The 26,492-nt window shown below is 44.9% G+C and overlaps 1 protein-coding gene across 8 annotated transcripts in view; it reads right to left on the reverse strand.

Annotated features, from left to right (window-relative positions):
• Window positions 1-26,492, reverse strand: part of adcy2b (adenylate cyclase 2b (brain)) — a 77,697-nt gene that overhangs the window by 47,584 nt on the left and 3,621 nt on the right. For 6 of the 8 annotated variants that reach the window (XM_048229735.1, XM_048229734.1, XM_048229733.1 and 3 more), the window contains exons 2-4: window positions 23,850-23,927; window positions 16,988-17,622; window positions 10,819-11,016 (exon numbers count right to left, since the gene is read on the reverse strand). In XM_048229735.1, the coding sequence (XP_048085692.1) occupies window positions 10,819-11,016; window positions 16,988-17,581 (792 nt within the window). In that variant the 5' untranslated portion in view covers window positions 17,582-17,622; window positions 23,850-23,927. Of the gene's footprint in view, window positions 1-10,818; window positions 11,017-16,987; window positions 17,623-23,849; window positions 24,007-26,492 lie in introns of all 8 variants that reach the window. The other 2 variants (XM_048229732.1, XM_048229736.1) reach the window with 2 other exon arrangements.

Genomic DNA, 26,492 nt, shown 5'->3' on the forward strand with positions numbered 1-26,492 from the left:
CTGCTGTGCAAATGTTAATAGTGATGTGAGAAAAGCACCAAAGCGACTGATAAAAACTGTAGATAGTCTGTGTTTTCCTCCTTTTTGGTGCTTCACCTTTTCCACTTGGAGTGAAAAACAAGACAAGCAAAAAAAAAGGTAAGAAAAAACATGTCATTACTCCTGACCAAAAGCCTCACACGAAATGCGGGGGGGTACAGGAGCATTAAAACATTTCACAAACTTTCTTCCTCGTATTTGATCCGCAGGCACAACAGCGCTGCGTTTGATGTCCTTCATAAAACGGGGAGAGTGGGAGGTGGAGGGCAGGTGGGATCTAAATCCAAATCATAAACTGCAGACACTGTTCCCAGCCCCCTCCTAATTTTTTGTCTAGTTATTTATTTATTTTGTGCGGGTCGTGAGGAGTGGAGGCCTGACGGCAGGCGGTTTGGACTCATTGGCGGAGTGAGGGGAATTGAGACTGGCATTCCAATTTGGCTGCCCGCTCCATTTCCAGGCCCCGCCGGTGGGCTCCCATCTTCCACTGTTGCATTTTAAACACCCGCCTGGCGCCTGCGCCTCTCAGCTCCTGTGCTATAATCCCCTCCACCCACCCACACAAACACACACACACACACACTGCCCACTGTCACCCCCACCCCTCCCCGCCATCAGGAGGAGTCAAGGGTGTTCGGTGTCACCTCAGATGGCTTGTACTGCTGAAGGAGAGAGACAGAATCCGAGATGTGAAATAATGTAACATAATGCTGAAGTGAAATGGGTGGGTGTGAGGATGGATGGATGAATAGGCAAATGGAAGAATATGTGGATGGATGGATGGATGGATGGATGTGGTTGTGAGACAGAGGAAGAGAAGAGTGAAGGAGAAAGGGAGATAGAAAGGGAAGGAAATTAGAGACAGATTTATGGGTGGATGGATGGATGGATGGATGGATGGATGGATGGATGGATGGGCAAATTAATAAAGACAGCAAAAGAGGGACAAAGAGACATGAAGCAATGGATCAGAGATTAGAGTCAACAGGAAGAATAAAGGGAGAGAGGAAGAGCTGGAATGGGTTTGTCACTTTGCACGACATTTTTACAGAGATGACAGTGCTCTTTAGGATGACACTGAGCATGAAAGAGGGGAATGGAGAGGTGGCAGATTGGTGGAAAAGTGTCAGTGCCAGTCTGTGCCATGTCAGGGAGGAAAAAAACACCACTACTCTTCGCCTCAGGTTGAGAAGAGCTTGGCTTTTTTTTTTCCCCAAGGGCAGTTTGTGGCTATTGATTGGTAATGCTGTGAGCCCGCACCTTCTACACATCATTGCACCTCACACACCCCCCCTGCCAATACGAGTCGCTGTGAGGTATTGATATTCCCATGATTCTGGAACTTTCTCAACCAACCCCCCCCCCCACACACACACACACACACACACAAAAACACACACACAAATACACACACACACGACCCCAACGGGGCACATCATTGCATTTGATTACTACGTTCTAAGAGTATTGATGAAGGAATATGGAGTATGCACTGTAGATGAGAGGACTCTACACTCCTAAGATAAAGCTGCACTTCTGAGAATCCAAAAAAAGAGATGGAAATAGAAACACTTTTTTTGAGAAAAAACACTGTGTGTGTGTGTGCGGGAGGGGGGGTAGGTTAGACAACATTCTCAGCTCCTAATGTTCCTAGAACACCAGTGCCGGTCTATGGCACAAATTGCTCTCTCACTTTTCCAAGGCTGTAACTGACGTCATTAAGCAAATTTAACCTTGTGACAGAATTATTAAGTCTGCTGATAATCTTAGCTCTGGTGTTAATGAAGCTGTCTAACATGTGCAATGAAAGGCTGAGAGATGTTTCACCGTGCCTGTTCTACAAAATGATCATCTGAGCACCTGGTTCTTAATATAACTCCCAAAGAGCCATTTATAAATCTGAGCTCGTCACAACACCAATAAAAAGCGTAGAGCATTTATTATATCTTTCAGAAACCTCTACCACGCTCCCACCCTGTCCATTTCTTTTAAGCATACGTACATAGGACTGTGCAAATGATTTAGACATGATTGAACCAATACTGTAAATTAAGGATGCTTTTAGAAAATGACAGTTTTTGTTTCTCAGTCAACAACATTATTTAACTTTATACAGTGTACAGATGTATGTGTGTGTGTGTGTGAGTGTCTCTGTGTGTGTGTGTGTGTGTGTGTATGTGTGTGTGTGTGTATCTTCCTGAAGAGCATTATGTTCCGAGTTGAATGCAGAGTGCACTGCATAGTCCGTGAAGAGCTCATCGTGGGAGCTGTGACAATGGTACCTGACTGACACAAAGCGCAAACAAAAGGAACACTGAGAGTCCGCTCGCTTGACATGCTGGTGTCAATTAGCAGAGGCGTACCAAGATGTCAAAACATGAGGACAACAATGCACGCAAACATACACACATCAACGCATGAGCAGAGCACAGTGACACAGAGATACACACACACACTCACTAACTCACACACCATACACACACACACACACTCACTCACTCACTCAATCAATCACTTTAATCAATCACTCTGATCATTCAATCAATCACTCACACACTCACACCATATAAATGAGCTCCACATACACAGATATACAGCACACCTCTTAAGTGAATGTAGACAGAATGTAGACAGACACACACACACAAACACACACACAGATGCAGGCCCCATCTCTCGACACCAAGCAGAGCATGAAATAGAATGGGAGGCGGAGCAGTCTTGCGATGTCCAGGGACGGCTCGGAGTCTAAGCGCATATGCTCCACTGGTGCTCCATCTCCTCAGTGGCCACAACAAATTCATCCAAAAGAATCAGTCAGGCTCCATCGCCCTCACACACACACACACACACACACACACACACACACACACACACACACACACACACACACACATGCAGACACACACATGCAGACACACACACACACACACACACACACACACACACACACACACATGCAGACACACACACACACACATGCAGACACACACACACACACACACACACACACACACACACACATGCAGACACACACACACACATGCAGACACACACATGCAGACACACACACACACATGCAGACAAATCACAAATAGGGCATCCATCTTCATTTCCATACATATTATCATCCTTGGCATTCCTAAATTTAACTGGACACACACCACTCCATCTTCTCTGTTTGCCTTCGCCTGAAGTTCCACTCTCTCTCTCTCTCTCTCTCTCTCTCTCTCTCTCTCTCTCTCTCTCTCTCTCTCTCTCTCAAAAGCTTACCATCAGCCATGAGTTACCTTGGCTACACTATTCAGGTTTTGTCAAGTTTCTATTTATAGGCTGCAAAACACAATACGCTGACATCAGAGTCCAGTCGTGAGAGTCGGCTGCGTCCCCTGCTTTTGTTGTGGGAACTATGCTTCCTCGCAGTGACCTTGGCTCGACACAAACACTGTGGCGTTGACAGCAACCCAGTTACACCCACAACACCCCACCCCCCACCCCCCTGCATCACCAGCAATACTACTGCCGACACTTGACAGGGACGACTGTAACCATGGTGACCTCGACCCTGCTCGCCCACCTAACCACCCCGCTGTCGTGCCACCCCCTCCAACTACCACGGCTGTTCCTCCTCAGGTATGACATCTTGCCTTAAGGGCTTTGTGTCAGTAACGTTTACAGATCACAACAAACACAATTAGACAGTTTTTTTTTTTTTTTGGTGATGTTTCCATTTTTAAAAGTCCTTCAGCGCGAGTTATGTAATTTGGTAAAATGGATATTCGGCACTCTGAGACAGGCACTCTTAATTATGAACAGTCTGGTTGATGAAATTAGGTACATTTTGCTAAAAGTGTTAATAAATCACTTCACAAAAAGGCATATTAAGGTAATGACAGCAAAATGCTTGTTCTCTATACAAACAAGAAACAACATTGAACTGTATTCATATTCACTCAACGTGTCGGAAACAGAACTTTCTGGAAATATCTGCCTCTGGGATGGCTTATCAACTTCTTCATATACACTATATGGATAAAAGTATTGGGACACCTGGCCATTACACCTACATTAACTTTTTTGACATTCCATTCTAAATCTATTCGGTTGTTAAGTCCGACGTCACGGGCCCAACAGCTTTTTGGTCAAAAAACATTTACTAGCGCAGCCAGCCAGTTTCTGCAACTTATAAACCTTGTCACCATCACCTCTGTTTTATTGAGAGTAAAACAAAACCGGTTAACTTTAACAGAGCAATTACTATAGCTGTGCAGCCAGATGATACAATCAAGGGTTACGTGCAGGCTTCTGTGAAAAATAGGATTTTATTAGGTTGAGGCAACAAGTGAGTAGTAGGATGACAATTTTCTTAAAGGCTACACTGAATAGCTGTCTATGGAAAAAACCGAGGGGCTTTGAAAGCCGTTGGACCCGGAAAAACATTTATTAGCCTATTATTGCATCATCACTTAACAACTGAATAGAATGGCTAGAACAGCCTCCATTCTTCTGGGAAGACTTTCCACAAGATTTTGAAGTGTGTCCAGTATCAGTACTTGTGAGGTCAAGCACTGATATTGGACAAGAAGGCCGGGCTCGTAATTTCTGTTAGCTCATTTCTAAGGTGTCCAATGGGGTTGTGGCCAGAGCTCTGTGTGGGTCAGTCGAGTTCTTCCCCACCAAACTCACCCAACCATGTCTTTATGGACCTTGCTTAGTGCACTGACAGAACCACATGTGAACCCATTCTTTCACAAATGTTAATGCAGTGATTAAGTGGTTTTAAGTGTCCTGATACTTTTGTTCATAGAAAGTAGTTTTATCACCACATCATACAGTACATCTCCTAAATACTCACAACAATGTACTAAATGCTTGAATATTTTCCTTATTTTGGTCATCTTTATAATCAAAATATTATGTTCTTTGGAGCTCTGCTTTGCCTTATGAAATGGTGCTTGATCGAACCCTGAAGAACACTCTAATTGGTCCCTGTGAGGTAGCATTTCTCTATCGACAGCAACAGTTCTATTCAGAACAACAAGTCAGAGGTACAAATTGTTCAAGTGTTGCTGGATGCAAACATAGATCCCGAGAAGTTTAAATTGAGTGGATATGTTTTGGAGTGTTTATGCAAACCCCTTATATAAAATGAAATCATTGACCGACTGCCCAGCATTTCCACACTCCTCATCCTCCACCTGCACTGCACACCACCCCCGGCCGCACCAATGAATAAGACGGAAACACACACACACACACACACACACACACCAAACTGCAGCCCAAACCGCACATTGCGGAGAGTCAAGAGGTTAAACGCCTGCTATGATCAACTCTGTCCAATCAGGGGCCAGGTGAAGCACACAGAGGGGAGTGACCTGCTGCCTGCCTGACCCATTGACCTCTGTGTACTGTATCTGTGTGTGTGTGTGTGTGTGTGTTGTATGCATATGTATGACTGACTGTGCGACCACCAAATCATTAGAGAAGAATGAAAATAATTACGCTGAATACATGCATACGATCTTCGGTTTCAGACGACAGACACATCACACAAGAGAATAGCCCCTAGCCTGCATTGGGAACTGAGACCAGAGAATAGCCCCTAGCAAGCATTGGGAACTGAGACCAGAGAATAGCCCCTAGCCTGCATTGGGAACTGAGACCAGAGAATAGCCCCAAGCAGGGATTGGGAACTGAGACCAGAGAATAGCCCCTAGCCTGCACTGGGAACTGAGACCAGAGAATAGCCCCTAGCATGCATTGGGAACTGAGACCAGAGAATAGCCCCTAGCCTGCATTGGGAACTGAGACCAGAGAATAGCCCCAAGCAGGGATTGGGAACTGAGACCAGAGAATAGCCCCGAGCATGCATTGGACACTGAGACCAGACCAGACAGAAAACTGTACTCGAGGGCCCTCAACTTTCGTCTGTGGAATATATACCCATCAACATGCTCTCTGTCTCAATGACAAATAGCCTTTGGAGGTCTCAATTTCTTTAACTTTCAAAAGCCTTTTGAAATCTTGCAGTTGAAGACATGACAGCTGAGGACTGACAGTCTCCATCTGTGAGACTCGTGACTAGGCTAGGTTTATATCTGAACATCCAGAGGCTTGTGACAGACACTAGGGCTGATATTAGCACAAATACCACTTGTAATGAACAACAGGTAAACAGTCCCTTAGATTATTACAACAGTGCACATTGTAACACTAGAGAGAATATCCACAAGTGCTGAGTTCATTGGCAAGGCTTCTGAGAACAGAATGCAGTTGTAAAGGCTCAAACTGCCACAGAGTTCCAGACACTTGTTCACTCTGTGGTACAGGGCAATATGAGTGCAATAGCCAAAATCATATCAAGAGCCCTGTGCTTTCCGCTGAGAATTACTGGTGTTGATTTTCGCTCAGGCACACAGAATAGACAAAAAGAGAAAATAGAAAAGGATGACGAAGATTGGCCAAGCCCTACAGAATTGTGGACAATACACTGATGAGAGAAATAGAGGGTAAAATTAGATGCGATGAGTGGGTGTCAGAAACAATAAAAAAAAATAGTACCAAGCCTCTTTTTTGACCTATTCCATTACCAGTGAAAAAAATTAATACAAAACAGTCCTACCGAGAAAGAAGGCAAGTCCACATTAGGTTTAAACGAACTGTAATTGCCAGATCCTGAGAAGAATTTTTGCATTTTCACTGCATGCAAGGTTATTTCACAGCCTGAAATGAAAGCTACACGAGCGTAAAAAAAGCATTATACAGACAAAATGCAGTGACATTTCAAATTTCTATAACCCTAAATCACTCCCTGGACATCCTTGCAGAGACAAATTGAGCAGGGACTATATTCAAATTAAAGCTCTCATTTCTAGTAAGTGAATAAATTACCTCAGAGCTGACACATTTTTTTAAACATATACAGTTGTGGTCATAAGTTTACACACCCATGCTAAAGTTGACCTAAAAGAGGAATAAAAAAATAATTACTGGGAAATTTATCTGAATGCCTTATTTAAAAAAATGCAGAAAATCCAACCTTTAAGGACACCAATTTTCTTTGTGAATGAATAATGTATCATACATAAATAAATGTTCTTCCTTAAAATACAGGGGGCATAAGTATACACAGCCCTATGTTAAATTCTCATTGAGGCAGGCAGATTTATATTTTTAAAATCCAGTTATTTCATGTATCCAGGATACTATGCATCCTGATAAAGTTCCCTTGGTCTTTGAAATTAAAATAGCCCCACATTATTACATACCCTTTGCCATACCTAGAGATTGGCATGGTTTTATTTTAGTTAGCCTAATAGCTCGTTTGATTTGCATTGAGTGATGATCTTGTGGAAAGCACCCCATGCCAATCTTTAGCTATGGTGAAGGGTATTGGAATTTTAATTAAGGCATTAAGATCAATTTCCAAAAGATTCCTCTTTTTAGTCAACTTTAGCATGGGTGTGTAAACTTATGAGCACAACTGTACATATAAGCCAAAATGTGCCTTTGTGTTTTAACACTGCGCAAGTCCTCTGTTACTGTACTTCAGTTGGCTTGCCACATTCCAATATTTATGATTGGCCAGCAACAGCTGGCTGTTCATAATTGTATTCATGAAAAGCATTAGCTGATCAATAATGCACACAATGCAGAACAGCCCTTGGGTCAGGGCCAGCGTCTGCGCTAGCGGTGCACCTGTCCCCCCCGTTCTGGCCGGTCTCATTCCTATCATGCTCCAGCACCACTCGCATTCTCCGCTTGACTGGCCTTGAGTTGTCCATTTTCTTATATCTATTCAATCATGTCTGGTCTATTATTAGGCCTACCTCTTTTCAATCCATTATTATTAGATATTTCTATTTCTATTTTTTGTAAAGAAATAGGCCTACATCTATCCCTCATGTTATGCCAACATATTTAATTCACCTGAATATAGGCTGCAGTAGATAGAGAATTATTGACATCTGCTGTTGTCAATGTGCAGGCTATCCCTTAAAGGCAGTTTAAAGGTTCAGCTAAATAAATAGCTCAGACAATGGTAGAAGTGCCGTTCGTCATGTTATATTTGCTACAGTCTATGGTTATGAGGTTATGTGCCAACAAAATGATTTTGGAGACGTAATGTTAAAGTCGGAAAACTCACTTTAGCTGATGAGCTCTCACCCCTCGCTGCCGTTCGATGCTTTGCTGAACATTGTGTAGCCTACTTGTAGGTCGTTGGCACCTTTAGGCCTATTTGCGACCGACGCGTAAGTGCCTGCTTTGCAGGTCCGGCACTCAGCTTCATTTTGATATCGACCGAGACAAAAACATGGAAATTTACGTTTTAATTCGTCAGTGAACTTACACTAAACAAGGAAGTTTGCGCTATTGAGGTGACTGACTGACCAATTAAATGTTTGAGATTACTATCGACCAATGACGATAGCTGGTCAGGCTCTACACCCTTCACTTTCCACTCAATGCAAAGCGAACTGTAAGGGGAGGCCGTGACTAGGATGTGAATGAAAGACATAGATACTGTATATCCATGAATGAAAGAGAGAGCAATGCAAATTCGCTGTAAACATGTTTGAGGCTAGAATAACAAAATCCCGGACGACTTTGAAATTTTTAGGTTTCAAAAAGAGGACATGTACGGGCAAAAGAGGACGTCTGGTCACCCTATTCTAGAGTAGCCTGTGAGTAAAGAATTGTTCTCTCCTTTTCTTTCTTTTTCCTTCTTTTTTTTCTTTCTTTTCCTTCTCCGGTATTTTGTTGTTTTCTGTTGCCAGCTTGCCATTCTGCCCAGAAGCAGTGCACCGCGGTATCCGAAGGGCACCGACCTCGATTTTGTTTGAATGCGTTTTTAATTGTGCGTTTTTAATTGTACAGCAATTTTCTTGCTCTTTTGTATTTGTTGTGTGGGTGTCTGTGGGTTTGATTTTTTGTCCCCCTCTTTTCAACCCTGCACAAAGGCAGGTCTCCATAGCTCATTCTGGACCTCAGTCTGGACGCTGTGGATGGAAGGCGAGAGGAGGCCACAGTGGAGGCTCGGCGGAGTGGAGAGGTGTAAGGATGCTGGGGACGGCAGACTGGCAGGGGAGCTCAACTGGCAGCATATTCTGGTGTGAAGCCCGAGATGAGGGAGGCTGCTTCCATAGTCACTCAGAGATATTGACACATACAGCCACTTTCCCATACATCAATTAAGCCTAGTCTTAGTCTAAAAGCTTTTTTCAATAGAAATTTACATTGAAGAGTGCTTTTAGTTTAAAGGAACATGCCACCGTTTTACGAAATTGGATTATTCACCATCTCCACTAGAGTTAGATAGGTGACCAAAAGCATTTTTGTCTCCGTGCATGCATTGTCTTAGTCCGGCTGCGCCACCGCTAGCTTAGCTTAGTATAGTGAATGAAATCTCTCGTCGCCGGATAGCACGTCGTGAATAAAAGTGAGCCAACAACAGAAATAAATCCCTAACGGTGGTGTGTTCCTTTAAGACTAGTCTTAATCCATAGACAGGAAACCAGCCTTTAGAGGTGGAAGAAAACCGATACTGTAGTGTTGTGATATTTTTCAGCACAATATTATTGTAATACAGCAGCATCTTATTTAGTCATCTACTGTAATAGCACAGTGTTTCAGATGTCCACAAGATAGCACAGAACCATGTTCTTCCCTTGCATCAGTGGAAATTGGAAAGGAAGTCAGACTCAAAAACTAATTTTGTCGCGCCAAGATGGTTGCAGACTCCCAGTCTATAATAATACATGGTATAATATATGGGAGAAATCACAATGTATCACAGAATCGAATTGCAATACTTGCTGCATCATGAATGGAATATCACAATAATATTGTACACCAAACCTATCTTCTGCCCTTTCATGGCAACCATCTTTGCTACAGAGAGATAGTCAGGGGGCATAAATAGACAGACACATAGAAAGAATGCTATGAAAACAGACAGAACAAAAGAAAGAAAGAAAAAGAACACATACAAGATACAAAAGCAAAAATGGAACACAAGAGCAAAAGCACACATGGTGACAAAAATGCAGTAAACTGTGTGTGATAGACTCCAACAGAGAGAATTGGTCCATAGATATGAGCATCATCACAGGACATCACGTTTGAGCCTCAACTAAAGTGCCTCTAGCCTGGCTAGGCATGAGGTCCTCATAGGGTCTATGCTCATACATCACCAGTGAATAAGCTCCTGCTTCTTTGCAGTCGGCGAACCAGAGATTGTAGTGGATGAATGCGTGAGACACAGAGAGGAGCCCCAGCATGTGTTTTGGCTCCCTGTGGCCTAAAACTGGGGGTAATGGAGCCCTCACTGGCTCAGCGTGAGACATGCAGTTGCTTGCGGCCACTAGCAAACCCTACGAGGAGATTGAAACGCTGCAGGAGTCGAAAACAAAAGGAAGCGAACTGAGAGAGACATGGACAAAAAAGGATGGGCAGCTGGGGAGGAGAAAGGAAACAATAGAAAGGCAAGTTCAGCACAAGTAGACACTAAGAGCAAAAAAAGAAAAGAGAGAGAGAAGAGAGAGAGAGAGAGAGAAGAGAGAGGGAAGGGCAGGAAACTGTAGGAGTAGAACAGACACATGGGGGAAACAAGTACAAAGAAATCAAGGAAAAGCACACACCACTTAGCAAAAAAGTTTTTTTTTTCCCAAAGAAGGTAGAGAACAAACAAAAAATCTACGCAAGCCCAAAGGAGCCCATTCATCAACAAATTTGGCCTCGTCGGAACCAGAGCACAGAGCCCCAGGTGGCTCTCACCTGGTCCCAAGGACAGATGATCCCGCCAAAGAACATGAAGAGGTAACCCATGGCGACGAGGCAGCCCCAGATAAGCAAGGAGAAGAGGCGCAGGAGTTTTTTGAAGACCGACTCGATACAGACGAGGACGAAGATGGTCAAGAAGATGGCCAGCGTGGTGGGCACTGTGATGATAAAGGCGACGTGGTCCTGCATGTCCTACAGAGGAGAAGGTGAGAGGGAGAGAGAGAGAGAGAGAGAGGAGAGAGAGAGAGAGAGAGCAACAATGTTGGAATTCAAGTTCAGTCAGTCCACGTAAGGACCCTTTTACCAACATCAGATAAAAAAAAAAGATTTCTGGAAAAATACATTAGCAGTTTGCAGTGCAGCAAACTTATTTTCCATTAAACTAAATAAAAGAAAAATACACTTTAGTCTCAATAATTATACGAATAGTACTACTACCGATTGCTCTGATAACTGCATCTTGGGACCAGGACTCAGGCAATAATACTTTGAACCATTTTTCAAACGAAACAGGAAATGGGGTTGGATATTAATAGATGGATAGACTAGCACCAAAACTCTCTTGTGATGGTTTATTAATGAATTAGGCCGTAGGTAAGTGTGTGCCATATTGGAAATAAAGTAACCCCATCACTATTGTGAGTCACCACCTGCCAGAGAGCCAGCCAAAGAGCACTATAGCTGCATGCACAGAGGTACTCTGATAGAATTTGAATGAAGTCTCAAAAACACCTCTCACACACACACCCACCCACCCACTCCCCCACACACCCCACACACACACACACACACACACACACACACACGCACACACGCACACGCTCAGAAGCACATACCAGTGTGTAAACACACACATACACACGCTAACACACATGTTAATGGAGAAAGCACACAGAAATTAAGTTAAACGTACTTCCATGAAAGTGGTTATGATTGTCTGGCTGCAATATTAGGCCTTTTCCATTTGCAGTCATTAATATATTAAGGTGTTAATCAATGAGTGAGGCCGACTGGTATAAGTCACTTATTGTCTGATCAGCGTTCAGCAATCAACAACAGAGCTCTTTCTCTTGCTCTCTGCACTAACATCCGAACCCATGGCCCCTTCTCTCCGGGGGGCTAGGCGACCGTGGTGTGTGAATCGTGATGAGCTTGGCCCTTATCACAGAGCTCCATTCACTCCGCTGCTATCAGCGACGGCAAAGAGACGTGCGGGGTGACTGGCTGAGCCTTTGAGTCCACTCTAAATCCATTTGAAAAGCATTTTCTGGTCGATACAAAGCACGACGCATCCTGTCAGCGCTCGCCGTGGCTGAGCCACTTGTTATCCGAGCAGGCCGCTAGGCCGCCTCTGCTTTATCCATGCGCCTTTGTGCTCCTTGATGAGCGGATCCCAGGGATGGCTGTGCAGCTCATTGTTACTAATTTACTCTGTGCCACAGCTGCTGGTCCTGGAGAAAGGAATTTAAAGAATGTTTGCGGCATCATCTTTTTTGGGGTTCAGGGGAGACGGGTGGGTGTGGGGGACTATCGTAGTGACGCCAGTGACACGTAGTGAATGCCTTCAATAGGAACATCTGTTGGAGTTGGCCATCTTCATGGTAGGTTTGTAAGTTCACCAGGCCTACATTATCTAACCAGTTGCATATTAGACTACATTTTTCCTCAGACATACCAACCTCTACTACAAACTAAAAAGAATGGTTAAGTAATATAGACCACAAAGATAACAAGCTGCATTAGTCAGCCTATTGAAAATACTCCAAGTCAATGGTAAAACGACCCTGATATATTGTCTGTACACCTGTACACAACCTTCTATCCATTATCCACACTTCACAAAGGAAAAATATTTATTTTCTGGTAATTGCCTCTTGAAAAGCATTTATTGACTGGATTCACTCAGAACTGGTCAAATGAAATGCAAATTCAAACCTAATCGACTACGTTTTAGCTGTGTGATGCCTGTCAAATGAACAATAAACATACTATAAGTACTGCCTGTTTCCATGTTCTGCTCAAGGTTACAATTCCACCTAGCCTAGAAATCTAGACGCACCCTAGCGGCGGCAAATTAATTTGCTCAGCCTGTACGTCTAGTAGCAAACCATAGGCATTTCTATTGGCTGACGGCGTGGACATCATCCAATCACAGCGCTCTATTTTGTAAGAGAGTCTTAAGGTGGGCTTAACAGGATGACGACAGTCCTGCGACGGTGAACAACAAGGAAGGTGGCGTTGGCGTCAACTTTGGAGGAGTTGGACTTGTGACTTTTCTTTGAAAGTTGAGCAACACAATGCACTTTCCTTTCGAAGAAGGATGTATTTGCCATTTTGCCGACCGGATACGGATATGGTCGTTGCGCTGGCCTATTGCATGCCTAGGCAGTTTGAAAGACAATTCTCTGCCCGCCCCGAGCGAGGTGAATGGGTCGATTCCAGACTATACATAGGATGGCCCGCCAGGCTAAATCCCACCATCATCCTCATCATCAATTAACCATAGAAACAAAACATCACCTTTTTAAGCTGGTTGAAGTTGACAACATTTCTAATGTGCAGCTAATTGCTTTAATTTCCACTGAGACAAATGTGGCAAAAGCGCTGTGTTCAACATATGTTGGATTATATATGACCAGTAATACACTACATATTTTCCCCACGCGTGCAGCATTCAAGTTTGTACAAACTGTTAAATATTTGTGGACAAATAACTGTAACGCTCGAATAAATACGGCAGTCCCCCCGGGCAATGATGCTCGCCCTCAATTAACCCTGCAGCAAAAATCAGGAGAAATCTCCTATGGAGAATTTCAGAGTTTATCAGGAAACCACTCATCCATATGAAACAGAAGTCTATCCGTCAGTTTATTTGATTTTTTTATTTGTTTGTTTTGGCAGCATATCAGAGCCACAAATGCCCCCCCCTGCTGTTGCTAAGGAAGTAAGCACACACCTGTGCCTCTCTGCTGTAAATGCCAAAAGGGTTTTTTGTGTGTTGGTTTCAGGTTTGGGGTTCGATCCAGAGGATTTTGCATTGAAGGAAGGGAGGGAGCGGACCACCATGGCCCCATCAAACCACCGCAGCTGTTGCACTAATGAGTCACTCGGAACAGGGCTCTGGCCCGCCTGATGATCCAAGCAGGTTCGGGGAGCAGCTGAGTCCGGATCAGTATTGGGCCGGGCTACTGTTCCTCCTCCGGCGCCAGATTGGTGCTGGGCCTGTTCCAGAATCAGTATAGAGGTTTGCTACTTTGGCAGACTCCGTAAGAAATACCGGCCTCTGTGCGGTCCCAGTCAGAGTCAGTGCTGCTCTTGGAGACGCTGAGTGGCTTCACGCCTCATTACGTGGTGGAGATCCGAGCCAGAGAAGCCCTAGAAGACGCAGCGCTTAATGATTTCAGCAGCATGTTTTTTTTCATCTCGTCAGCAGGGCTCGGGGCCTGTCTTAACTTACACAAACGCTCCAGAGCTCTGAGGCAGTTTAAACGCAGGTGAGATATTGAGTCATAGCTCTCTCTTTCTGTGCAAACGTTGAAGAAATATTTAAGAGGTGTGTGTGTGGGGGTGTTGGGTGTGCTTCCTGAGGTATTGTAATTGTTATAAGTGTATGTCAAGCTCTGTGGTGCGTTGTAGTCCCAGCTGTGAGCATAAGTAAGGCTCCATCAGCAGGCGGGGGCGGGCGGGCAGACTCATTGATCAGACTGCACCCACTCCACTCGTCTCCACTCCAGCTCGTCCCAGAGCCATTATCACATTTCTGCAGAGCACGCTCTCCATTCAGTCTCCCTTTACACACACACAAACACAGACACACAAACACAGACACACACACACACACACACACACACACACACACACACACACACACACTCACACACACACACACACACACACACACACACTCACATATGCACATTCTTAGACAATCAACAACATGAGCCCTCTATAGACTCCCATGTAAACATACATGTATACTCTATCTTTCTCTCTCACACATGAACACACACATGAACACACACACACACACACACACACACACACACACACACACACACACACACACACACTCACATACACACACACACACACACACACACACTCACATATGCACATTCTTAGACAATCAACAACATGAGCCCTCTATAGACTCCCATGTAAACATACATGTATACTCTATCTTTCTCTCTCACACATGAACACACACATGAACACACACACACACACACACACACAAACAGACTCATGAACAGACACACACACACACACACACACAGACACACACACACACACACACACACACACACACACACACACACACACCTGTCAGTGTCCCAGTCTGCTTCGCTGTTGCCTTCTCTCATGCACTATCACCATCTTTCGCGCCACCTTGGGAGTCTGACAGAGGTCCTGAACTCTTAACAAAAGAGAGCTCTCCTCTGGCGGGCTCTGGGGGCGCGAGTGTGAGAGCCAAATGGATAGCATTTCACAACACAGTCTGTGTGTGTGTGTGTGTGTGTGTGGTGTGGTGTGTGTGTGCGTGTGTGAGAGAGAGAAAAAGAGACGGAGAGGCCGAGAAACTGTTAATTTGTCAATATTTTAAATACTAGGTTATGGTTGTGCTTATGTGTTTGTTAGTGTGTTTGTTAGTGTGTGTGTGTGTGTGTGTGTGTGTGTGTGTGTGTGTGTGTGTGTGTGTGTGTGTGTGTGTGAGTGTGTGTGTGCTCATGGACATGGGGAAGTTGAGGGTTGTTACGTAAGTGTGCATGCATGTGTGTGTTGTGTCTACAGGCACTGTTTCAGAGAAAAATAGCTGGTCTTTGGCCAGTTTCTTGTGCGGAAGCGTGGTGAGCTATTTCTAAGAACGGTAATGGAGGTTTGTTCTCATTATAACGCCATTCAGAGGTCTAATTAGATGAAACATTAAATCCATACATTCTGCAAAGTAAAGACTGCATCATTACCTTCAGAGGCAATCTTTATGAATCAGGAATACATTTTCTATTCAAACAATCTATACTCAAAAATTGACAAAGTGACAGGACTTGAATTAAGCTGATTGATTTAAAAAACATTACCCTACTCATTTTGTTGGCTTGTTGGTGTTTGACATTTAAACTGATAATTTGGTTTGCTCATGCCGTTAGGCTGCGTAGAATCAGATCGAAATGCGGCTTCTAAAATAACTCATTGACTTTAGTGAAAAAGAAGTAATACAGAGCAATATGACAAGGGGGCAGAATGATTGATGAGACACTTTTTGGTCGTAATGTGAACCATGCTTCTCGCATGGATTTTCAGTAAACTCCCCCAAGAGCCAAAGAGCAATAGTTCCTGTCTCCCTCATCTGCCATCCAATTACCCCCCAGCATATTTTCTGCCTTGTTATCGCCTTATTCAACTGCATGCAGCCCAGGGAATCGATATCGTGCAGTGGCCAAAGACAGTGGCACAGGCACAGACTGATCATTACAATCAGGTTTCCCTGAAGAAACACGATAAGCTATTTTTTTCCTTCAAAAACAGGAAAACAGGAAATTTCCTGTCTTTTTTATAGGAAAGAGGTTAAAAGTTAAAAAAATAAACTGAAACACATACTCGCACACACACTCACACACACACACATACACACACACACACACACACACACAAAATAGCAAACTCAGATGACGAAACTGAGATAAAAAAAAGTCAACGTCGCTTGACATTTTCTGGTGTATTAGCTCGTTCTATTGTGAAAGCACTGCTGGTTCCTTGATAAGCAAGTTGCACACTTTCGACCACATCCTCTGAAAACAATAACAATCCGCCCAGCCTTGGAAGCATGCAGCACAGTATCCTATGGCTCTGTGCTCCATTGTGTGTGCTATCAATAACAGTGGGGGTGGCAGTCTAAGACTGTCATGCCCCACACAACACAGCACAGCCAGCCACAAATAGTCAAGTTCTCCAACAGCAACAAGAGAGGAAAGCATAAAGCAGAGAGAGAGAGAGAGAGAGAGAGAGAAATCTGAACAACTGATGTGAGAGAACAAGAAAAGCAGCTGAAATAGAGAGATGGAGGCAGGGAAAGAGAGGGCAAGAGAATGAAATAAATGTGGAGAGAGGTTTAAAAGCTGGCTATAGAAAACAAAAGTAAAAGAAATGGAGAGAGGTCTCTCACCAGTCCGGAGGCGAAGAAGACGGCAATGAACGCCACGCATGCTCCCATGACGATGAGGAGAAGGAACACGATGAGTGGGTGCTGCTGGCTCATGCGGTAGTACGACTCGTACAACCAGTCGGGAGAGTTACGCCCGCTGCCGGCCGGCGGTCCCCCTAACTCCTCCACACAACCACCACCGCCGCCACCCCTGACTCCATCCAGCAAGTAGCCCCTCCGGGAGCCGCGCATGGGGCTCGCCCGCGCCCGCGCCCCCACAGCAGTGATGGGGTCCACCGGTGCGGAGTAGGAGCTGGGGGCAGAGCAGGACCCAGGGCTGGCTGGGGCAGGGGCAGGGTCTGGGGCAGGGTCTGGGGCAGGGGTGAGGCTGGGAGCAGCCTGGCTGGCGGCAGAGGCAAAGGCAAAGGCAGCTGGAGCGACGCTGTCGGCGAGGGTGGTGGTGGTGGCGACAGGGACAGTGGTGACGCCGGCGGAGTCTCCCTCCTCCCCCTCCTCCCGCTCCTCTTCCTCCTCGCGCAGCGTGCTCAGATGCAGCGGCAGGGACAGGCGCGTCCCGTACGAGGGCAGCAGCGACAGCACGGCGGAGCGCAGCATCGTCCAGCAGCCAACATGATGAACTGAGCTCAGGAGTGGGACTGAGCCGGCAAAGATACACAGAGAGGGAGAGAGAGAGGGAGAGGGTGAGCGAGGGAGGGAGAGAGAGAGAAAGGGAGAGGGAGCGAGTGTTTTTCGAGGGAGGGTGAGTGAGAGCGTCAGTGAGAGAGTGGATGGGGGAGTGTTTGGAGAGATATTGTGTGTGTGTGTGTGTGTGTGAGAGAGAGTGGATGGGGGGGTGTTTGGAGAGATATTGTGTGTGTGTGTGTTTGTGTGTAAAAGAGAAAGCGGAGAATCAGAGGAGAGTGAGAGCCATTTAAAAAGCACTAAAGACGAGAGGGAAAGGGAGGAACCAGGGAAAAAGGGAGGGAGGAGAGAAAGGAGAAGGGGAGGTAGTGAATGAGCAGCTGAAGTGCATTGCAGGCTAAACTGAATGTGTCAGTGAGTTAATGAGAAAGAGTGGAGAACGAGGGGGGATAAAGTTAAATAAAGAAGAGAAATTAGAAATTAGACCGGGAGATCATTTGCAGTCTGTAAAAGTACTATAACAGCAATTACACAAAGCAATGTAATGCAGCGACAGACCAACAAATCAACAATGTTCTGTGAAATCTGACTTTAGAGAAAATTACTTTAGAGGAGGAATCAAGTCAAAGTCAAAGTCAAAGTCTGCTTTATTGTCAATTTCACATGTCAAGACATACAAAGAGATCGAAATTACATTTCCCACTATCCCACGGTGGAGACAAGACATATTTTACCAATTAGGTCCACAGACAAACATAACATTCAAGTAAACAATATAAAAAGTAAAAATAAGGAGGCACATACAACGAAGAAATAAGAGCAGCAAAATTTGGGTTGAAATTGTGCAATTGTGCATCCAGTAGACAGTCAATATAATAGTGCAAAAGTCAGGCCAATAAATGGCTGAGGTAGTTCTGTTTGACCTAAGTATGCAAGTGGCATAGTGGTGCAAGTTATGTAAGAGCAGCAGAAGTGTGTTCAGAAGTGTTTTCAGGACAACAGGACAACAACAACAAGTTGCAAAGTGTGCAAGTGTACAAGTGGAGTAGTGCAAGGCAGCCATTGTAGGTCCAAAGTCCAGGATGCAGCTGAGGGTGGAGGGGGAGAGAGAGTTCAGCATCCTAACAGCCTGGTGTATGAAGCTGTTGGTGAGTCTGGTGGTGCGGGAGCGCAGGCTTCTGTACCTCTTCCCAGTAGATCAAACAATTTGTCAGCGGGGTGACTTGCATCACTCACAATTGTGGTCGCCTTGCGGTGAGGTGGGAGGTGTAAATGTCCTTCAGGGAGGGGAGTGAAGCACCAATAATCCTTCCAGCTGTGTTCACTATGTGCTGCAGGTCTTTCCTGTTGTATTCAGTGCAGCTTCCGCCCCCCACAGCGATACAGCTGGAGAGGATGCTCTCAATGGTGCCTCGGTAGAATGTGGTCATGATGGCTGGTGGAGCACTTGCTCGTCTGAGTTTCCGCAGCAAGTACAGGCGGCGCTGAGCTTTCTTCGCCAGTGATGCAGTGTTGGTGGTCCAGGAGAGGTCTTCACTGATGTGCACCCCCAGGAATTTGGTGCTGCTCACTCTCTCCACCACAGCACCGTCGATGGTCAGTGGCAGGTGTTGGGTGTGACCTCCCCGGAAGTCAACAACAATCTCCTTGGTCTTGCTGACGTTCAGCAGGAGGTTGTTGTCCCTGCACCACGTGGTCAGAAGGTTGACCTCCAACCTGTATTGAGTCTCGTCGCCCTTGGTGATGAGACCCACCAGAGTTGTGTCGTCAGCAAATTTCACTATGTGGTTGTTGCTGTAGGTTGCAGTGCAGTCATGCGTCAGCAGGGTGAAGAGCAGCGGACTGAGCACGCAGCCTTGGGGGGCCCCCGTGCTCAGTGTGATGCTGCTTGAGATATTGTTGCCAACACGTACTACTTGAGGCCTCTGACAGAGGAAGTCCAGTAGCCAGTTACAGAGGTAGGTACTGAGTCCCAGTTTGTCAAGTTTGCAGATGAGTTGTTGTGGTATTATGGTGTTGAATGCAGAACTGAAGTCTATAAACAGCAATCTCACATATGAGTCCCAGGGTGGGGGGGGGGGGGGTGGATTTGATGTGTGACATGACAAGCCGCTCAAAGCACTTCATGTTGATAAGTGTCAGTGCCATGGGGCGGTAATCATTGAAGCAGGATGGAGCAGTTTTCTTCGGCACAGGTATGATGGTGGCAGCTTTGAAACATGATGGGACGATGGCTTGCTTCAGGGAAGTGTTAAAGATGTCTGTGAAGTACTATAACAGGTAGGAATCAAAATAAAAGTCTTAAAGCCATAAACATGTTCATCAACTCAAAAAACAACACAGTATCAAATTAAGATGTCTTTAAAGCCCCATTGCTAAACAACAGTTGCCAGGAAGTGATGTGCCTAGCTCTGTGTTACAATAGCACTCCATGTGTGATATGCAGTGGGCGGTGTAGAAATTCCCCTGTGTCAAGGGTTGCCCCATTTTTGGTTCCTGAGAGTGTTTTGTAACCCACACACTGGGTAAATGTAGCTATTGTGCTATATATTTATTAACATTTTATATAAAAAAACAATCATGTGGTATTACACATTCCTGAATGGCTTGATGTTTTCAATGAAAGCAACTGATTTGCGAAGGTGTGTCAATCTCCTGTGTTTGTGTTCAGACACTACTGCTTGCCGTACCTGAGGGAGAGAGAAATGTTCAGATACAAGAGCCTTTTGGTGGCAGACTGCAGGAAATGTCAGCATGTCACCTCAAATATAGATAACGAGTAGCTTGCAGTCAAACACACAGACCACAAAGAGATCAATGGGTGTTTCTCCCGGTGTCATTTTAAACACACACACTCACCGTCACTGTCACTGTCAAATGACCACAAGCCTGTTCATGCCAGACACTCATTTGGACTTGGAAAATAAAAGCCTTTCCGCAAAAATCCTCAGAGTCTAGCCTGTCTTATTTCGTACCTGTATTTTTTTTTGTGCCTTCTCTGTAAGCTGTCTTATTCAATCGAACCAGACCGCTCTTCTCACACAATCAATCTGTTTGATCAATTCACCACAACCCACGTGAGACTGATTACGAGGCTTCAGACAACCTAAAAAATGTCATTTTGGTGGCTTGAAACACTCCCCCCTCTCTCTCTCGCTCCCTCTCTCTCTCTCGCTCCCTCCTCTCTCTCTCTCTCGCTCCCTCCTCTCTCTCTCGCTCCCTCTCTCTCTCTCTCGCTCCCTCTCTCTCTCTCTCTCGCTCCCTCGCTCCCTCCTCTCTCTCTCTCGCTCCCTCGCTCCCTCCTCTCTCTCTCTCGCTCCCTCGCTCCCTCCTCTCTCTCTCTCTCTCTCTCTCTCTCTCTCTCTCTCTCCCTCCCTCTCTCTCTCGCTCCCTCTCTCTCTCTCTCTCTCGCTCCCTCCTCCCTGAGCAACGAGCTTGATGCCACTCCTCTCGTTCTTTCTTTCCCGCCTGCGATGACTTTCGCAGGGTTGTTGGCAGGCAGCACCTCAGCACAGCAACACCTCACAGGCTGCTCCACATGCATTTACATACTGCACACTGCCCTGCCTGCCTGTTATGGGGGTGGTGATGGGAACCAAAAATAGACTTCTACTGGGAAATTTCTCGAGCACTTCCCACCAACCACACACACACACACACACACTCTCTGTCTCTCTCACTTTCTGTCTCTCTCTCTCTCACACACACACACACACACACACACACACCTTGCGGTTATACCAAGAAGCAGAGGGAAGCTGCAGGATGCTGTAATGATACACAGAGGGGCCAGGGATTAGAGAGATTGCTGAAACTTCATTACTTGACACAGTTTTTAAACCATTATATTCCAGAGTATTACTATTAGATTTCTGCCTTTTCTGTGAGTTTGTTGTTGCAACATTTGTGCAGTGTAAGCATCCAACCAGCTTCACTCGTGTCAGATAAAGACCACAAGCACTTTCGACAAACAAGTGTGTGCGAATGTGTGATTCATGACTCTCCCTTTCTTCCCAGGAGTTATTCAGCTTTTAGCCTTCTAAGGGGTTTTATTTTTCTTCCCTCGCCTTGGAAGGTAATTTGCCCTATTAACAGAGTTGAACCACATCACCTGTCACTGCAGTCTGCCATGAAGAACAGTCTAGAAAGTTCAGCTACGCTTCATGGCTGCATCTCATTAATTCCCCATGTAGTCCCTTTTAACCACCATAAACAGACATCAATCAAAGCGGCACGAAAACCGCCAGCACATAGCTGTTTTGCTAATGTTGACGCTAAGCAAAAACGTAACTTCAAAAATTGAAAGTGAAAAAGTCCAGGCTAAAAGATGACCTCATTATTGCATTTATTTACTTCCATCGCAGATATTCCTCCTTCCAAAAATAAGCCCTCTCTTGGCCCTTGGCACAACTCGGAGAAGTCTGCGCCGTGAAATAGCCTTGTGATTTCATTAGCCTCATGCACTTGGAGAGCATCCTGATGCAACTCGCCGAGAAATGGAAGGTGCTCTCTAAGTAGTTCATGTTGTCAGAAGATATACATTTATTCCAGACCTAATGTTGGAATCGAATAAAAGATAAAAGGTGTATTTCAGTATTCCTACACATTTGCCATATTTGTGCATCTCGATTTTGTTTTGGGTGCTTTTGCAAACTCTGTATTCAACACAGTGTGGTACCTTGATTTTTTTTAATGAAATTGTTTAAATTTCACACAGAAAATATCTCATATAAAGGTCTTATAAACAATAATAAGAATAATGTTAGGAAAACAAACCTCTTCATCATAAAAATGCATAATGTTTGTAATTTATAAACAATTTATAAAAATTATATTAAAAAAATTACTCACTGTGCCTTTAATGCTTGTGGTTCTCCAACTCAAGAGCTTGACCTTCCTCTGTAGTTCAGACCTAATTCCATTCAAGAGCTTAGAGTGTTATTGGTAATCAGTGCTAGTATGATGTCCCCCAAGTTAACACAAACATTCTCATCTCCATGTTGTATTACGTTAAAATCATTATTTTCTACCTGCTGGTTCATCCATCACAAAATGTGACATTATGAACTTGAAAATAATCGAATGGAATAAATAATTGCAGCGGTTTCATTTTGGCAACATGTCTTGCCGCACACATGGCAGCAATCAAGAAGGATATCGTTCAAAAGGCTACATCAATCTCGGGGTGTTTTCTTGTCATTAATAGCAGAAACTAACTAACATCTCATGTTTCACCCACATCTCAGTTTATCATTCAATACCGGGAAATGAGAGAACACTGGAGTCATTCATCAACTTTTTCCAAGCACAGAAGAAGGTGTTCATTTTCATCCAACTGTTTCTCACAGTCAGACTCCTGAAGTCGCCCTCTGCACCATTTAGTGAATCATTCATTGATTCAATACGCTCAACCCCAGGAGGCGCACTTTAGTGATGATAAGTTGATAACTCATAGCTTGGAATTCATTAAGAAAACTTAATATATATTACCACTGTCAAAAGAAGGATATTAAAATTGCCTTCACTGAGAGCGTTCTCAGGAAATCCACTACAGTGGGAGGCTGCTGCTCAGCTACCTCTCAACTGTCTTGCAGGCAGGAGCCAAATTACTGCTTTTCAACTTCAGCTCTAGAGAGATCTGCAGCTCTAAACCTCTTCTACTGCAGAGGAAGCACCATGTACAATAATCCCCTTTCCACCCACCCTGCAAAAAAAAAAATGGGGGAGAACAAAAGGAAGGCTAAAAAAAACAGGCCATCCTATCCTTTCCTATCCCCCTCTCTTAATTTGAGAAGCTGGTGGAACAGCCAGTGAAGTGAGACCGTGGCACGGCCTAGTCTGCCACTCCTGACAGGGGGCTTCTCCACCGCAGCTCCACAGCCCGGTGAGCCTGGAGCCCAGCTCCACACGGTCATTAGGGGAGACGGCGAAGACAGAGAGAGGTTGGGGGAGACGGGAGAAGAGAGAGGCCTGCAGGAAAGCTCTCCTTTAGAATATCTGTAATGACTAGTTGGTGTAGAGGGATGAGGGAGGGATAGAGGGAGAGAGAGAGAGAGTGAGTGGGAGGATGAGGAAGAGAGGAGGAAGACAAGAGCAGGGGAGGGGGCGCTGGTTTGTGCTGAGGAGAGGAGGAAGAGGAGAAAGGGGAGGAGGGAGGTGCCTAATGGGAAGCATAGGTAGTCCTTTGAATAGGGAAGGATGAGAATTTTGCCCACATCAAATCTTTGATGAATTTACATACCTTATTTGTTTTCCCCCTTCAGGACACCTGCTGTCTGTGGGAGTCCGGTCTCCACTGAGAATTTGCTCTTTGCAGCACCTGAAGATATGGACAGAACACCTGCTTTACCAGAGGCCAGGTGGGTGGGAGGTAGCTGGAGGTGCTGGTGTAGGGGGGTCTGTTTTGACAGAATTGGAGCATGTTTTTAAAAAAAAAAAAAAAATACAGGGAGTCCCTCACATCCCAGCACCTTTGTTAATGTCACCATTCCCATTTGAGAAGCCCATACATCATTGAGATCTATTTTTGAACACAGGAAATTAGCATCATGACCATGACCTGCACAATAAGCCAAGAAACCTCTGTGGTGGATGGAAAGCGTCCAGGGGGAACGTAGGTCGGCTTGGACCCGGTCAAAACCGCCTACAGCATTTCACACTAAAATCGCCCTTGCCAAAAGTGAAACCATTACGAAATGGGTCGTTTTGCAAGGAGGAACACATGCTCAGTAACGTGGATTACTTCGTCCCACATGAAATCTCCAATCTGGCATTCAAACGTTGAGAAATTGTCGAGGTGAAAGTTGAAGAGATAATAGGGCGGAAACATCACATTCGTCATTATCAGGGCTAAGATGGACATAACGAGCGTATGCCTACAGCATGCAGTCGGTGTTAAAATAACAGCAATTTTAAATGTTAACAAGACGTCTTTTGAGACAAGGCCTATAGCAGTAGGTGCACTAGCTCCATGGTAACAAGCTAAGTCTGAAGGGGACTGGGGGAAAAGGGGAGAGCTCCATTGATGCACACATTTTGCGTTCAACATTGTCATATTTTCAGTGGAGAGGAAAAGGGAGAGAGGGAATTAATTGGATTCCCTTTCACTCCCCGGTTCTGACGCGCACATTGTTCGAGATGTTTTTATTTTTTTGTGTGTTAAAGTTTTAATTAGCTAAGTATTCCGTTAGGCTTATTTTGCTCAAAGGCAAAGCTCACATACCATAAGCTTCTACATGCCAAGACCTGAAGGGCTTTGACTTACAAATGAGAGGACACTTCTTGGAATCACCGACATTGCCAAGATCAGTCAGCCACATTGCCTAGGCCTATTTGTGGATGCAAACAAATTGTCACTTGGTTGCTTGAAGTTCTCGCCCATCTTTTGCAAATGCTAGCCTACTGGATTAATTACCCCGCTGCAAAGCCCTCTCATATGGGAAACCCAGTGATGTATAAAACAAATCAAATAAGCCTTTAAGATTAAAGCATAAGACTAATGGCCAGCACTCACTTTAAAGCCTTACAAATGGATGCAGGGGTTAGAAGCAGGGTAGAAGGGGTACACATGGGTTGCGACAAAATGTACCCAGAATGCAGCACCCTCTCGTAATATAATCATCACTTTAATTGAACGTGTTAGCGTAACGAGTGATGCGCAAGGTAATTACGCGTTGTTCGGCGGCAGACATAATCAAGCATTTAATTGCTATTCTCTGAGGGAACATTTCCAGCTATGCTCAATATGTTGTCTGCGCTCTCGGCAGCAGCGCCTGCTTTACCAGACAGGATTACAACATGCTGGCTTTGGCTTCTGGGGGTGTCAACTACTACCAGGTGCTGTACAATAGCCTAAGCTGGGGGCTGATTCGACGTTAAAACATCGGAGAGGGATGCACTCCTTGGAATATGACGAGAGACGAGAGACATCTGCGTGAGGGCGTGAGCGTGCGTTAATTTTGAACAAATTAAAAACTAGCCTATGCATTTGCAAAGCAAAGACCAGCGGAGACACTCGTTAAGGGCGACACCACAGGTGTCCCTTCCCATAAGAAGGCCACCTGCAGAAGAATGATGGCAGATGATGCAAAATTCTTCTCTGATTCCGCCTTATTATTAAATATTTTCGAAGCAAGAGCTTAGCAATAAGTAGATGCAGCATATTGGGTCTTGAAATATTTATAGAAATTGAATCTTCATGTTGTATTATTAAGTTTTAAATACCTTGGTGTCCACATTACTGGAAAACATGGACTGTTAACACTCAATATGTTCTGAAGAAGTCCAGACAACGACTCTACTTCCTTCGTCAGCTAAGGAAATTCAAAGTTTCTACATCCATCATGAAGGCCTTCTACACTTCAGCGGTTGAGAGTGTTCTAACTGGTAGCATCTTCACCTGGTATGGGAACTCCACAGTTAGAGATTGTAGTACTCTGCAGAGAGTAGTGCGCTCAGCTGAACGTACTATAAGAACTCAACTCCCTGCTCTACAAGATATCTATTCCAGAAGAGTACTCCTAAGAGCCCAAAAGATTCTGAAGGACTCTTCTCATCCTAACAATGGATTATTCCTACCGCTGAAATCAAGAAGACGCCTATGTAGTCACAAAGCCAGAACTGAGAGACTCAGGAGAAGTTTTTATCCCCAGGCCATCGAACTCTGAACTCACACTATACTGACTTTGCACACATTCACTCCTCAGCACTCTCAAACATTTCCCAACTCTGAACTCACACTATACTGACTTTGCACTCATTCACTCCTCAGCACTCATGACCCCCCCCCCACACACACACACACACACACACACACACACACACATCTACTGACTTTTAGCACTTTTAAATCCCTCTCCCTATGCTACAGACCTTTTATTTATTT

Source organism: Alosa alosa, chromosome 20, assembly GCF_017589495.1.
Source record: "Alosa alosa isolate M-15738 ecotype Scorff River chromosome 20, AALO_Geno_1.1, whole genome shotgun sequence".
Taxonomy (NCBI): Eukaryota; Metazoa; Chordata; class Actinopteri; order Clupeiformes; family Clupeidae; genus Alosa; species Alosa alosa.